Here is a 15743-nt window from a genome sequence, read left to right as displayed (position 1 = left end):
GCCCAGATCTCCTTCTACACCAGTCTAATACTCATACTTTCCAAGATCCTTTTCAGTTCAAAATGGTGTGATACTATTCTTCTCTTCCAAGTTCAAGAACTCTATAATCATTTATCTTATCAAATAATCTTGCCTGACTCCCTTAAATCATGAGACAGGAAGAAACAACTATTTCCACATCATTAACCTAGAGAATCAAAAGACGTGAAGAGGCCAGGTGTGGTGGCTCACACCTGTAATCCCAGGACTTTGGGAGGCCAAGGCAGGCCGATTACTTGAGGTCAGGAGTTTGTGACCAGCCTGGTCAACAGGGTGGAACCCCGTCTCTACTAAAAATACAAAAATTAGCCAAGCATGGTGGTGCACACCTGTAATCCCAGCTACTCGGGAAGCTGAGGGCAGGAGAGTCACTTGAACCCAGGAGGCAGAGTTGCAGTCAGCCAAGATTGCGCCATTGCACTCCAGCCTGGGTGACAGAGCAAGACTGTCTCAAAAAAAAAAAAAAAAAAAAAAGACGTAAAGAGATAATTAGGTGCAAATCCTTTCCCTTAGCCCGGAATTGAGATCAGAAATATTTTCTTTCAGATAAATGATGATTTTACTTTAAACCATATGGTTTAAATTTAAGCAATGTGATGAAAAATAAGTTCAAGTTTAAATTTAAGCAATGTGATGAAAAATAAGTTCAAGTACCACAAGCTTCCTGAGAGTACAACGCATAACAACTCGTAAAATTCTATTATCAAAGTTGCGCCACTTGATCCAAAAGGAATTCACAAAGTTAAATGTGAAAGGTTGACAGAGAATGTCTACAGATGCTTGCTTGATTTTTATTAACAAAGTACACATTTGACATTGAACCTCTGAGTATAACACCTTCCCAGGGCTGTCAAGTTAGAAGTGAAAAAATCATCTGGCAGTCAGTCAGCTTTCTAGATAGCTCCTAACAAGGGAGTCAAGGTCAAACTGGAGTCTCCTTATCCTCCCATATTTGACAAGCAACTTATTGTGAGGCTCAAAATATTCGTACTGCATTCTAACAAACAGAAATAATTGCACCTTGGTTCATAAAGTTCTGTGAGGGCAGGCTGACATAAACAAGAACTGAGTGGTGGTAGGGCCCATGCTTCTGCCACAGCACTTCGGTGACACTCTTGAGAATCAGAACTTTCACCTACTTTCTACCAGCTTTATCACCTATCAAATGAGAAAAACCACCTCATTCCTATGATTACATGAATCAAATAATATTATGAAGAATTAAAACAGGCCTCAAATCTTGTGCAAAGGTGAGAGACTATTATTGTATTATTTACTACGTATGGGCCCAGAAGACCGCCCCCCTCCCCGACATTCCACGTTCCGCAGGGTCCTCAAAAGGTGGTACAGGGTCCTAGTTTCTTCTCCAGACTCCAGGCCTGGCAACCGTAGATGCTGTCATGCCTCTGTTGCTAAGAGATGGGAAGTGAGGCCTCAGGAACTGGGCCTAGAAGACTCAACAACGACCGCGCCCCCTAGTCACCTTGTCCTCACCTTGAGGAATGGAAACACACCCCACGGGAGCAGGCAATGCTGTCCTCAAAAAGAAGAAAGAGGTGCCTCCGCTCTTCACCCGGCCGCCGCTGCTTGGGCCCACGCTTCTTGCGAGGCAGGGACAGGGCCAGGAAAGCTGACTGTGCCGGGGACGCCTTGACCTAGGGCACCAGAGAAGCGGGCACGGGTGCCGGGCCCACAACCGGGACAGGTACACGAGAAGTTGGCCCCAGGTTGGGCCCGCCTCGCCCTGCCTCGCCCACAGCCGCCGGCACAGTAGGAGACACCCCGCCCCCGTGAACCCAGAGGTCCCTGAGCTCGCTCACCTGCAGCCGAGTCACCAGTAGGCTGTAAGGCGCCATTTTGTGCACTGACAAAGATGAGGTCGCATTAAAGTGACGTCCCACACGGCGCCTTTAAAGCCTTTGGGCAGGGGCGTGCCCGGAAGAGTGGGGCGCAAGGTGAAGGCGAGGCCTCCCTAGAGGCGCCAGAACCCTGCGAACGCAATGGGCGGAGCTCACGTGCAACGAACAGACACGCAAGAGGAAATCGGACTGCCTAAAGACACTTGCAGAAATAGATACCAAGCACAAAGATGTTTTACCCAAGAACAAATTTTAGTTATCTCCGCCATCCAAATCTGGGAGAGTTTTTAAGAGTTTCATGCACCTGCCAGGACCTGGCCGCCCAGCAGCGACAAAAACTCGCGCGAGAGCAAGACGGGCCTGGTGCAAGGATTGTAAACTGACGGAAGCTTAGAGAACCAATCACAGCGACGTGGAGGCAGGAACAATGGGGGTTAAAGGTCGGACGGAAGTTCCCGAAGCTTCCGGTGGCCGGCTTAGTTAGGAGCTATGGCTAAACATCATCCTGATTTGATCTTTTGCCGCAAGCAGGCTGGTGTTGGTGAGACTGCGCCCTACCCCTGGCTGTCTGGGCAGGGGTGGTATTAGGAGCTGGGGGGTCGGGGGTTCCCGTCTCTTCCTTAGGGGCTTGCCTCGCAGGCGCCACGTTTCCCGCCTCTCAGGCGCGGGGTGTTGTAGGAGCGCGCAGGTTTGTGGCCTCTGATGAGAAGAGGGCGGGGGTGCGCGTGCTGGGAGCCCCAGGCAGGTATCGGGGGGTGGGGTCTGAACCAGGTCCAGAGAAACTCTGAGCTTACCCAGGATGTTGGAGGAGATTCAGGAGGGTGCTTGGATGTAGGTTTGGTTCATATGGAAATTTGTAATGATAAAATGGCTATCCGCAGGTCTCACTCACTGCAGTCCTTACTCATGTCCCTACCCCCAGCTCGAGGATGTACTTCCCCTCTTTGTCAAATCCTTTATTCTAATTGTACTTTTTACCATCTTTCATCTTGCAGCCATCGGAAGACTGTGTGAAAAATGTGAGTGGAACACACCGTCCCAACAACCCACCCTTCCCACTCCCAGTTTTCTGTGGAACCAACAAAAGTGCCACAAAGAGGGCTTTGAGTAGATGTGCCTGGAAGTATGTGAACACTGAATGTTGCACTTTAGCCAAAGGCCCCTCTATCTCCCCACTGCCACTTGCACATTTAACGCTGTATCTCTCTAGTTTTCAACGGGAAGAATCGCCAGAGTAGCATGACCTCTCCCCAACACACGGCACTTTGCCAGCAATTATACAGGCTTATCATCTCCGAGGTGCTTTTCTAAGCTCTTCACATATGTTAATTGGTAAACTTTTGTATGTGTTGAGGGGCTTGAGATGGACACTGGGGAAACCAAGTTTTGTGATGCCAAGAGGTGGGCCCTAAAGTCACTGTCAAAAGGAGACTAGTGTATTTCCCAGGAGACTAGTATATTTCCCCGTGGCAGGAGATAGCAGAGGACTGAAGAACTTGTGAGCATGACTCCATTCTCTTCCTTACAGGTGATGGCAAGTGTGTGATTTGTGACTCCTATGTGCGTCCCTGCACTCTGGTGCGCATATGTGATGAGTGTAACTATGGATCTTACCAGGGGCGCTGTGTGATCTGTGGAGGACCTGGGGTCTCTGATGCCTATTATTGTAAGGAGTGCACCATCCAGGAGAAGGACGTAAGTGTACAGCTTTCCATCTGACCTTTCCTCCTTTTGTTTAGTAACACTTTGCCATCCACTGCAATCTCCTATGGTCTATGGAGATTACTGTGTTCATCTAGTCATCTAGGTTATAATTTCTTCAAGTTCTGTGAGTCAAACTGGGTGTAGTCCAATAAAAGGCAGTTATTTTGCATCAAGGGGAAAAATGCAAGGGAAGCAAATCTTTGTCAAGACCAGCAATTTGGAGAGCCCTCTCATTCATGTCTCTGTGGTTATTCTTATTCAGAAATGACATCCGGCTGGGCGTGGTAGCCCACACCTGTAATCTCAGCACTTTGGGAGTCCAAGTTAGGAGGATCACTTTAGTCCAGGAGTTAAAGACCAGCCTGGGCCACAGAGCAAGATCCCATCTCAAAAAAAAAAAAAAAAGTGTTTTGTTTTTTGTTTTTTGCTCCTTGTTTTTTGTTTTTTTGAGACGGGGTCTCTTGCTCTGTGTCCCAGGCTGGGGTGCAGTGGCATGATCATGTGCAAGGCTCACTGCAGCCTTGACCCCCTGGGCTCAAACGATCCTCCCATCTCATCCTCCCAAGTAGCTGGGACTACAGGCATGCGCCACCATACCTGGCTAATTTTTTTTTGTAGAGACAGGGTCTTGTTTTGTTACCTAGGTTGGTCTCGAACTCCTGGGCTCAAGTGATCCTCCTGCCTTAGCCTCACCAAGTGCTGGGATTACAGGCATGAACCATCACGCCTGGCCAAAAAAACATATTTTTTATTAGTCAGGTGTGCTGGTGTGTACCTGTGGTCGCAGCTACTTGGGAAACTGAGGCGGATGGATCACTTGGGACCAAGAGGTCAAGGCTGCAGTGAGCCATTTTCACGCCACTGCACTCCAGCCTGGGTGACAGAGACCCTGTCTGTTTATAAGTCCTGTACAGCCCATGTTGTGTCATAGCCACTCAAATCTATCATTAAGCACTATTTGGGTGTATATCGTGACAAAGTTGAATTTGGGACAATTCAAGTTGACTTCAGCTTTAAGCAGGTAACAGATGCCTTTGGTTTAATATTGCAGAAATGATTGTGGACCTGCATCGTGATTTTTTTTGTCCCTTGACACTGTGTAGTGGCAGTGGCTACTTTCTATTCAACTCTGAGCCAAATGCCAGGAGAGAGAGCTTATAGACTAGTGCTACAGGCAAGGTTTACCCCATTTTTTTCGGTTAGTATTGGCAGCAGGGTTCTTTGTGGGAGAAAACTATGAATCAGCTTGTTTTCTTCAAAAAACAAAAGGAAGTATGATACAGTCTCACTAGGTTAATGACAGTACCTAGTTATCTAATTTAATTCTAATTCAGAATAAGGCAAAAGATGCGTAATTCTTCATATTCCCATGAGCGAAGAATAGATAACAAGATGTTATCTATTCAAGAATAGGAACAAGATGTTATCACACCTTGTTCCTCACAATAAGTTTGTGAAATAGGGATTATTATTATGATGCCCATTTTGTAGTTCCTCTGACAAGCCCAGGCTGTTCAACTAAACCTTGTAGTGTCGTTATTTCACCATGTTGTCCTTTTATTTATTTATTTATTTATTTATTTTTTTTTTGAGATGGAGTTTCACTTTTGTTGTCCAGGCTGGAGTGCAGTGGTGCCATCTCGGCTCACCACAGCCTCCGCCTCCTAGGTTCAAGCAATTCTCCTGCCTCAGCCTCCCGAGTAGCTGGGACTACAGGTGCATGCCACTATGCCCAGCTAGTTTTTGTATTTTTAGTAGAGATGGGGTTTCACTATGCTGGCCAGGTTGGACTCAAACTCCTGACCTTGCGATCCACCCATCTGGGCCTCCCGAAGTGCTGGGATTACAGGCGTGAGCCACCACGCCTGGCCTTATGTTGTCCTTTTACAAGTGCTTCTGGGATGTGCCCATGGTGAAGGCAGTAACGCCAGTACCTCATTTCATGCACTTGGATCCTGCCTACCCCCAGTAAGTGGGAGAGATTGGGCCAGATAAGACTACACCATTGGGCCAGGCACAGTGGCTCATGCCTGCAATCCCAGCACTTTGGGAGGTTGAGGCAGGTGGATCACCTGAGGTCAGGAGTTTGAGAGCAGCCTGGCCAACATGGTGAAACCCCGTCTCTACTAAAAATACGTGGTGGCACACATCTGTAATCCCAGCTACTTGGGAGGCTGAGGCAGGAGAATCGCTTGAACCCAGGAGGCAGAGGTTGCAGTCAGCTGAGCCGAGATCACACCATTGCACTCCAATCTGGGCAACAAGAGCGAAATTCCTTCTCAAAAAAAAAAAGTGAGTACACCATTGAATCTTCTGTTTAGGGAGATGAGGAAGGTCCTGAAGTACCAAAAACATAATGATTCGGACCTTTCTCTTGTCCTCAACTCTGATTTGCATTTACCTTCAACTATCAAGTCACATCCTGCTGTCCGAAAATCCAAATCTAGTCTACTAGCTAGATTACACTTCATTAGAGGCAGGACTTTGGTTTGTCTATTTGCCTCTCCTTTTCTTTAGGTCATGATACAGTGCCTGACATGCGGTGCAAGCATGGTACTTGTATTTTGGTGCTGTCCCTGTAAGTCATCCAGAGGTATCCCCTGTAGGGTGTCTAGCACATAGTAGGTGTTTGTTAATTACTTCTGGTCTATAAGCAGTGAAAGCATGATAAGGTAACAGCAGTGAAGAAAAGTAACAAACAGTTCCTAAACTAGATACAGGATATCTGTTTAAGCCATTTAAGACAGCATTTTCTTGAATTTTTGCATGGGTCTAGCTAGAGTTCTTACGTAGCGTAAGCTTGCAACCAGAGAATGCTTAATAAATGTTAATTGCTGTCTGACTCCTCTGAATGTGGTGTGTGAACTGATACCTTTGGATCCTCATGCCTCATTCTGTCCCTGAGACTTATTCTAGATGTCACTTCCCCTACTTCACATTATACACGAATGTTCTGAGGACATTTGAGATGGAATCTAGCTCACATTTTCAGCACTAGTTTCCAAGGAACACAAAGTCCAGTGACATGATCCAGGCTCTCAGCCTTACAGATCATCATGTAGATTAAGTGGCCGAGGCTCTTTCCTATGCAGAAACCTTCCTACAACCAAGGTACCCCTTGTTATTATTCTCTTCCTGCAACTTTCATAATTGATAAGGGAATTAGACAGGTAAGCTAAGCTAGGTATTCTCATTTATAATTTTTCAAAGCCACAAGAATAACCAGGAGACAGGGATGATGTCTATGGACAGTGCTACCAGAGGACTGATTTGTAGGTTCTTATGGTGCCACATCATGTAATCCCCTTAATCTTGATTCCTTTATTCCTTTTGTTTACCATTTTCCTCAGTTCGCCCAACCAGAAAATAAGAAAAATAGCACTAACATTTATGAAGCTCTTAATATATGCAAGGTACTTAGCTGAACATTGTTTTCCAAAAGTTCTGTGTGATACAGATGAGGGTGCTAAGGCTTAGAGATGTTAAGCAACTTGGTTAGCCCAAGGTCACGTGGCTAATAAGTGACAGATCCAGGACTAGAACCTAGGTGGTCTGACTCTTTTTTTTTTTGAGACGCAGTTTCTTTCTTGTCACTCAGACTGGAGTGCAATGGCACGATCTCGGCTCATTACAATCTCCGCCTCCCAGGTTCAAGCGATTCTCCTGCCTCAGCTTCCCAAGTAGCTGGGATTACAGGCACATGCCACCATGCCTGGCTTTTTTTTTTTTTTTTTTTTTGAGACAGAGTCTCACTGTGTCTCCCAGGATGGAGTGCAGTGGTGTGATCTTGGCTCACTGCAACCTACGCCTCTTGGGTTCAAGCAATTCTTCCGTCTCAGCCCCCTGAGTAGCTGGGATTACAGGCGTGCATCACCACGCCTGGCTAATTTTTTGTTTTTAGTAGAGACAGGGTTTCACCATGTTGGCCAGGCTGATCTTGAACTCCTGACCTTGTGATCCACCCACCTTGGCCTCCCAGAGTTGCTGGGATTACAGTCATGGACCACCGTGTCCAGCCTAATTTTTGTATCTTCAGTAGAAACGGGGTTTCACCATATTGGTCAGCCTGGTCTCAAGCTCCTGGCCTCAGGTGATCTGCCTGCCTCGGCTTTCCAAAGTGCTGGGATTACAGGCGTAAGCCACCACGCCCGATCTGACTCAGTGTTTCTCAACCTTTTATTTTTTTTTTTCTCATCATTGCACCCCTAAGGAGAAAAGTTAAAAGTTAATGTAAATTAATTAAATTTTGGGGCTGGGCAGGAGCCTACCATCTTAAAGCTAAGCTGTAAGTAGGCCGGGGCAGTGGCTCACGCCTGTAATCCCAGCGCTTTGGGAGGCCCAGGTAGGCGAATCATGAGGTCAGGAGTTCGACACCAGACTGACCAACATGGTGAAACCCCATCTCTACTAAAAATACGAAAACCAGCTGGGTGCGGTGGTGGGTGCCTGTAATCCCAGCTACTCAGGAGTCTGAGGCAGGAGAATTGCTTGAACCCAGGAGGCAGAGGTTGCAGTGAGCCCAGATAGTGCCACTGCACTCCAGCCTGAGCGACAGATGAGACTTCGCCTCAGAAAAAAAAAAAAAAAAGCTAACCTGTAAGTAAAGAACAGAGCTGTGCAGATTGGAGGATTGGGTCATACCATCACTTGGTACCTTCCAGGAATATTTAGGTATCTATAAGGATAGTTTGTAAACCTTGACCTGATTCCAGTCTTCTTCTTTTGCAGCTGAGGAGTAATATAAGTCCCAAGAGAAGCAACTTGCCCACATTTGCACAAGTCAGTAAGGCACAGTTTAAGCTATCATCATACCATGAGTTTCATAGCCTCTCTAAAGAGTTGAGAGTCCTGTTATTATGTCTAATATCAGGCCTTTGTCCAGGAGAGGCAGCTAGTGCCTCATTTTTACGAGGACATTAAATATAGATTACGTTGCTTACTTGGGTTCACCTAGCAAGCTATTGGTAGGCGGCTTCCTTGGTACACCAGGCTTCAGAGATGGAAGTGCTCAATGTAATGACTCGGTACTTGTTTTCTAGGAGATCCTAAAATGTTAGTGTTAGTTACAGAGATTTTTGTAGTTGTTGATGTCTGCCCCCAAAGAAGGATATTAGTTGAGTTAGAAATGAGATGGCTAAGGACTTGATTAATTCATACTATCACCTAATATCACAGGACTCAAACTCTGACATGGGTGTTTAATAAAATCAACAGACCTGTAAGGGTTTTCCAGTTACAGCTTCCCCGGTTTTTCTCCCATCATCCCTAATCAACTGATGGAGTCATCATTTCTATATAACACAGCTTCCCAGGGGCTTCACTGAAAGCACTCAAGCTCATCAAATGGCCAGGGCAGCCTGTCATGACAAATTAGTGCATAGTCTGTCAACAGCCATCTATCTCTAGCCAGTAGTGCTCTGTACCCCCAAGACGGTGTGTCAAATTAAGTGAATTAATGAAGACACATAAAACCCATTAGTCTCCTATGGTATTTAAAATATAAGGGCCAGGCGCGGTGGCTCACGCCTGAAATCCCATCACTTTAGGAGGCCGAGGTGGGTGGATCAGGAGGTCAAGAGATCAAGACCATCCTGGCCAACATGGTGAAACCCCATCTTTACTAAAAATACAAAAATTAGCTGGGCATGGTTGCGGGCGCATGTACTCCCCACTACTCGGGAGGCTGAGGCAGGAGAATTGCTTGAACCCGGAAGGCGGAGGTTGCAGTGAGCCGAGATCATGTCACTGCTCTCCAGCTTGGCAACAGAGCAAGACTCTGTCTCAAAAAATATATATATATAAGGTATGGCCGAGCACTGTGACTCAACGCCTGTAATCCTAGCACTTTGGGAGGCTGAGGCGGGCGGGTTGCCTGAGCTCAGGAGTTCGAGACCAGCCTGAGCAGCATGGTGAAACCCTGTCTCTACTAAAATACAAAAGAAATTAGCCGGGCATGGCGGCGTGTACCTGTAGTCCCAGCTACTCGGGAGGCTGAGGCAGGAGAATTGCTTGAACTCGGAGGCGGAGGTTGCAGTGAGCCGAGATCGCGCCACTGCACTCCAGCCTGGCGACAGAGCGAGATTCCTTCTCAAAAAAAAAAAAAAAGAGTTTCATAGTCTACCTCAACTGTGTCATAGCAGCAGACATGGCTGAGAATCCAGCATTCTACGTGAATTGCAAGTCATTGGATAGAGGGTAGGCAGGCCCTGAGCACATTCTTAGGTGTTTAGTAAATTATTGATGATAGATCAAATAGGATAATTGGTAAGATAAATGGCTAAACCATTAATCCAAAAGTTATAAAATGGTCTTTTTTTCTTTTTTTGAGATGGAGTTTCTCTCTTGTTACCCAGGCTGGAGTGCTGTGGCGTGATCTCAGCTCACTGCTACCTCCGCCTCCTGGGTTCAAACGATTCTCCTGCCTCAGCCTCCTGAGTAGCTGGGACTACAGGCACGCACCACCACGTCTGGCTAATTTTTGTATTTTTAGTAGAGACGGGGTTTTACCATGTTGGCCAGGCTGGTCTCGAACTTCTGACCTCAGGTGATCCACCTGCCTCGGCCTCCCAAAGTGCTGGGATTACAGGCATGAGCCACCGTGCCCGGCCTATAAATGATCTTTCGTAAGTGCTAAGAGACAGGGAAGAAACATTGCTGATCTGGGCCTCCCAATTAAGGAGATAACTGGTGTTTGGACACATTTACAAACCCATTTATTGAGTTCTTCAAATACTAAGATGAGAATTTGAACTCTGTGACCAATTTTTTTTTTTTCAAGAGATGGGGGTCTCGCTATGTTGCCTACAGTGGGGTACAGTAGCTGGCTATTCACAGGCATCATCATAGCCCACTAGTCTCGAACTCCTGGGCTTCAGCAATCCTCCTGCCTCGGCCTTCGAGTAGTAGCTGGGACTAAAGGCACATGCTACCACACTGGGCTTAAATTTTTTATCTTAAGTCACTCTTGGTTCAGGCTCAAAGACTTAACAACTTCTCTGTTCTGTTTTCCAGAGAGATGGCTGCCCAAAGATTGTCAATCTGGGGAGCTCTAAGACAGACCTCTTCTATGAACGCAAAAAATACGGCTTCAAGAAGAGGTGATTGGTGGGTGGCCCCTTCCTCCCCCCAACATCAGTCTGCTGCAGCTGCCAGAAAACATGCCTACTACTACCAGCAGAAAGGGAGCAGAGCCCAGAGCATCACCAGGAGTGCCTGCTAGTGTACTGGCAGCTTGCCACCCCCTCCTCTCCCTTCACCCAGACACGTGGTAGGGATGGAAAAGGATTCTTCACAGAGCACTCTGGCACACCATATCGGAGAAAAGTTGATAGATTAGTTAATGGTTTTTCTTGAATTCGAGAAGCAAAGATCTGTTCTCTATATTGGTATGTTCTCCCTCAACCAAGATCTTCTAAAAAGAAATAATATTTTAGTCTTCTGCTTGAGGAATTGACTGTGAAGCGACGCTCAGTGAAAAACATGTTCTTGCAGCAGCTCTGGTGGCAGCTGTCCTTGAGGAACCTTTGGTGTGTGGTGGGAAGCTATCAGAACAAGAAATGTAGGCATTTCCCGTTTTTTTTGGGGGGGGGGGCAGGGCTCTGCCCTCTTGAAAGGCATTTACTTGTTTAACACTTGTCCAGCTACAGTGGGGTACAGTAGCTGGCTATTCACAGGCATCATCATAGCCCACTAGTCTCATATTATTTTCCTTTTGAGAAATTGGAAACTCTTTCTGTTGCTATTATATTAATAAAGTTGGTGTTTATTTTCTGGTAGTCACCTTCCCCACTTAACTTTAACTCTAGGAATTTATTTTAGTCACCCAGGAATTTGTGATTCAAAACAGAGGTAGTGGGATTGGTTAAGTACTTTGTCCTCTTATTACCACTGGAAGGAATTCAAAACCACCCATACCTTTCATTATAGATAGATCAAAGTCATCTTTAGAAACGTACTATTTTTTCCTTCCTGCCCAACTTTAATTTTGAACTGAAGAGATAGCTTCCAGTTATGGTGGAGGCTGGGCACAGTAGCCCACGCCTGTAATCCCAGCACTTTGGGAGGCTCAGGCAGGCGGATCTTGAGCCCAGGAGTTCAAGACCGGCCTGGGCAACATGGCAAAAACCCATCTCTATGAAAAATATGAAAACTAGTCAGGTATAGTGGCATGCACCTGTAGTTTAGTCCCAGCTACTCAGAAGGCTGAGATGGGAGGATCCCTTGAGCCTTGGAGATTGAGGCTGCAGTGAACAGTGATCCCGCCACTGCACACCAGCCTGGGTGACAGAGCAAGACTGCCTCAAAAAAAAAAAAAAAAGATGGGCTGGGCGCGGTGGCTCACACCTGTAATCCTAGCACTTTGGGAGGCCAAGGCAGGCGGATCACTTGAGCCCAGGAGTTCGAGATCAGGCTGGCCAACATGGCAAAACTCCCGTCACTGCTAAAAATACAAAAATTAACCAGGCATGGTGGCACATGCCTGTAGTCCCAGCTACTCGGGAGGCTGAGACAGGAGAATTGCTTGAACCTAGGAGGCAGAGGTTGCAGTGAGCCGAGATCGTGCCATTGCACTCCAGCCTGGGCAGCAAGAGTGAAACTCCATCTCACACACACACAAAAAAGGTTCCAGTATAACCCAGAGGATGCACAAAGGAAGGGTTCTAGGCCTAGCTTGGAGGTACCAGGGGAAGGCCATGGCCATAGGACTACAGCACTTTCCGGGCGCTTTTGGCCACCCCTTTCTCTGCACTGCAGCCATAGGCTCCTTTTCAGTTCCACAACTGCTGCTTTCCTTTTGGCTTCTGCTTTGGGTTTATTTTTAACATGTTGATCCCTCTAGAATGCTTGTGCCCCCCTCCCTTTTACTCAGCTAACCCCTACTCCCTTCTGACCTTAGCCAAATATTTCCTCAAAGATGCCTCTCCGGACCCTTAATCTAAGTTCCCCTTGTACTCCCACTTAGCATCCTATGTGGTTTTTTGGTTTGGTTGGTTGGTTTTGAGACGGCATCTCTGTCACCCAGGCTGGAGTGCAGTGGCACGATCTCAGCTCACTGCAACCTCTACTTCCCAGACTCAGCAATCCTCCCACCTCAGGCTCTGGAATAGCTGGGACTACAGGCATGCACCACCCTGCCCAGCTAGTTTTTTGTTTTTGTTTTCGAGATGGAATTTTGCACTGTTGCCCTGGCTGGAGTGCAGTGGCGCAATCTCCGCTCACTGCAACCTCCGCCTCCCAGATTCAAGCAATTCTCCTGCCTCAGCCTCCCTAGTAGCTGGGATTACAGATGCACGCCACCACACCCAGCTAATTTTTTGTATTTTTAGTAGAGATGGGGTTTCACTGTGTTGGCCAGGCTGGTCTTGAACTGACCTCGTGATCCGCCCGCCTTGGCCTCCCAAAGTACTGGGATTACAGGCGTGAGCCACCAAGCCTGGCCTGTTTTTTGTATTTTTTATAGAGACAAGGTCTCGCTGTGTTGCCCAGACTGGTCTCAAGCTCCTGGATTCAAGTTACCCTCCTGCCTCAGCCTCCCAAAGTGCTGTGAATACAGGCGTGAGCCACCACACCCAACCCTATGTGTTTTCTTAAAGCATTTGGTGATTAGTGAAAGTAACCTATGACCGTGTCTACAAGAGCAGGAAGCAAGTTTGTTTTGCCCAGTAGGTAGCAGGTAGGTGTTCAGTATTGAATGAATGCTTGAAGTCAAGGAAACTGGATAATAAACTGGACTTCGATATGTCAGAACCTACAGGCAAAGGGTGCAGTAGGCAAATAAGGGCATTTGTTGGGGGGGCATCAACTTGAGCAAAGACAGTCATGAACAGGGTGATATGTATTGATTCGGATATGGTCTCACTTTGTCCCCCAACCTGGAGTGCAGTGTCATGAACACGGCTCATTGCAGCCTCAACCCCCTGGGCTCAAACAATCCTCCCAGCTCAGCCTCCTGAGTAGCTGGGAGGTGTGAACCAGCATGCCCAGCTTTTTTTTTTTTTTTTTTTGTAGAGACAGGGTTTCACCATATTGGCCAGACTGGTCTTGAACTCCTGAGGTCAAGCGATCTGCCTGCCTTGGCTTCCAAAGTTAGGATAATAGGCATGAGCCACCACCCCCAGCCTAGTGCAATGTGTAGGGAGCTCTGAGCAATTCTAATGCATCAGTGAGGTGATTGCTATGGTTTGAATGTTTGTCCCCTCTAAAACTCATGTTGAAACTTGATTCCCAATGTGGCAGTATTCAGAAGTGGGACCTTCAAGAAATGATTGGGTCATGAAGGCTCTGCCCGCATGAGGGGATTCATCCTTTCACTTTTTTTTTTTTTTGAGCCGGAGTCTCTGTCACCCATGCTGGAGTGCAGTGGCATGATCTCAGCTCACTGCAACCTCCACTTCCCAGGTTCAAGCAATTCCCCTGCCTCAGCCTCTTGAGTAGCTGGAACTACAGGCACGTGCCACCATGCCCAGCTAATTTTTGTGTTCACCACCATGCCTGGTTAATTTTTGTAATTTTATTAGTGACAGGGTTTCACCATATTAGCCAGGCTGGTCTTGAACTCCTGACCTCAAACGATCCACTCACTTCGGCCTCCCAAAGAGCTGGGATTGCAGGCATGAGCCAACGCACCCAGCCCATCCTTTCACTGTTAATGGATTAATGGGTTATCATATAAATGGGACCGATAGCCCAAAAATAGCTGTTTGGTGGTGGTGGTGGTGGTTGTTTTTGAGACAGACTCTCACTCCATCACCCAGGCTGGAGTGCAGTGGCGCGAACTCGGCTCACTGCAAGCTCCACCTCCCGGGTTCACGCCATTCTCCTGCCTCAGCCTCCTGAGTAGCTGGGACTACAGTCGCTCGCCATCACGCCCGGCTAAATTTTTGTGTATTCTTTTAGTAGAGACGGGGTTGCACCGTGTTAGCCAGGGTGGTCTCAATCTCCTGACCTCATGATCCACCCGCCTCGGCCTCCCAAAGTGCTGGGATTGCAGGCGTGAGCCCCTGCGCCCAGCCGGGACCGATAGCTTTGTAAGAGGAGAGACTGAGCCAGCACTCTCAGCCCCTTTGCCATGTGATGCCCTGTGCCACCTCCCAGCAAGAATGCTCTCACTAAATGTACCCCCTCAACCTGGGACTTCCCAGCCTCCAGAATTATAAGAAATAAATTTCTCTTTTTATAAATAACATAGTTTTAGGTATTACAAGCAAAAGAAAACTGACTAAGGTGTGGTAGCTCAAAAGAGGTAGAGAGACCAGATCATTTTCAGACTGTAATTAGAATGTGCAAAAAAGCAAAAAACCCTAGTTGAGAATAAAAAATAGTCCGGGCTCATGCTTGTAATCCCAGCACTTTGGGAGGCCGAGGCAGACAGATCACCTGAGGTCGGGAGTTGAAGACGAGTCTGACCAACATGGAGAAACCCTGTCTCTACTAAAAATACAAAAATTAGCCGGGTATGGTGGCGCATGCCTGTTAATTCCAGTACTTTGGGAGGCCAGGAGTTTATGACTAGCCTCGGCAACGTAGTGAGGCCCCTGTCCCTACAAAAAAAAAAAAATTTTTTTTTTGAGATGGAGTCTCACTCTGTCACCCAGGCTGGAGTGCAATGGCATGGTCTCAGCTCACTGCAACCCCTGCCTCCCGGGTTCAAGTGGTTCTCCCACCTCAGCCTCCCGAGTAGCTGGGACTACAGGCATGTGCCACCACACCCAGCTAATTTTTGTTGTTTTTTTTTTGAGACGAAGTCTTGCTCTTGTCGCCCAGTCTGGAGTACAATGGCGCGATCTCGGCTCACTGCAACCTCTGCCTCCTGGGTTCAAGCGATTCTCCTTCCTCAGCCTCCCGAGTAGCTGGGATTACAGGCGCCTGCCACCACACCCAGCTAACTTTTGTATTTTTAGTAGAGACGGGGTTTCACCATGTTGGTCAGGCTGGTCTCGAAGTCTTGACCTCAGGCAATCCACCCGCCTCAGCCTCCCAAAGTGCTGGGATTACAGGCGTGAGCCACTGTCCCCAGCCTAATTTTTGTATTTTTAGTAGAGACAGGGTTTCACTATGTTGGCCAGGCTGACCTCGTGATCCACCTGCCTCAGCCTCCCAAAGTGCTGGGATTACAAGCATGAGCCACCGCGCCCGGCCTAA

The 15743-nt window shown here is 47.4% G+C and overlaps 2 protein-coding genes across 5 annotated transcripts in view; one reads left to right on the top strand and one right to left on the bottom strand.

Moving 5' to 3' along the window:
* Positions 1–2259, bottom strand: part of ACO2 (aconitase 2) — a 60166-nt gene extending 57907 nt beyond the window's left edge. The window contains exon 1 of one of the 3 annotated variants that reach the window (XM_016939265.3): positions 1860–2259. In XM_016939265.3, coding sequence (XP_016794754.1) covers positions 1860–1895 — 36 coding nt within the window. In that variant the 5' untranslated portion in view covers positions 1896–2259. Of the gene's footprint in view, positions 1–1533 lie in introns of all 3 variants that reach the window. The other 2 variants (XM_063807926.1, XM_063807925.1) reach the window with 2 other exon arrangements.
* Positions 2260–2286: 27 nt separating this feature from the next.
* PHF5A (PHD finger protein 5A) lies at positions 2287–11377 on the top strand. 2 transcript variants are annotated; one of them, XM_054675550.2, is made up of 5 exons: positions 2287–2439; positions 2894–2917; positions 3427–3593; positions 8331–8381; positions 10614–11377. In XM_054675550.2, the coding sequence occupies exons 1-5, from the start codon at positions 2388–2390 to the stop codon at positions 10701–10703; spliced, it is 384 nt and encodes a 127-aa protein (XP_054531525.1). In that variant the 5' UTR covers positions 2287–2387; the 3' UTR covers positions 10704–11377. The 2 variants fall into 2 exon arrangements, with proteins under 2 accessions (XP_054531525.1, XP_003317310.1); XM_003317262.7 differs by lacking the exon at positions 8331–8381.
* The last annotated feature ends 4366 nt before the right edge of the window (positions 11378–15743 follow it).

The sequence above is a fragment of the Pan troglodytes genome, chromosome 23, assembly GCF_028858775.2.
Source record: "Pan troglodytes isolate AG18354 chromosome 23, NHGRI_mPanTro3-v2.0_pri, whole genome shotgun sequence".
NCBI lineage: Eukaryota > Metazoa > Chordata > Mammalia > Primates > Hominidae > Pan > Pan troglodytes.
This window is presented reverse-complemented; position numbering and strand designations above follow the sequence as displayed.

Excerpts from the sequence above, each read along its gene's own strand:
- PHF5A (XM_054675550.2), top strand. The coding sequence starts at position 2,388 with ATGGCTAAACATCATCCTGATTTGATCTTTTGCCGCAAGCAGGCTGGT. Across the intron at positions 2,918-3,426 it reads CGGAAGACTGTGTGAAAAAT|GTGATGGCAAGTGTGTGATT; the intron begins GTGAGTGGAACA and ends TCTTCCTTACAG. Across the intron at positions 8,382-10,613 it reads ACTTGCCCACATTTGCACAA|AGAGATGGCTGCCCAAAGAT; the intron begins GTCAGTAAGGCA and ends TCTGTTTTCCAG.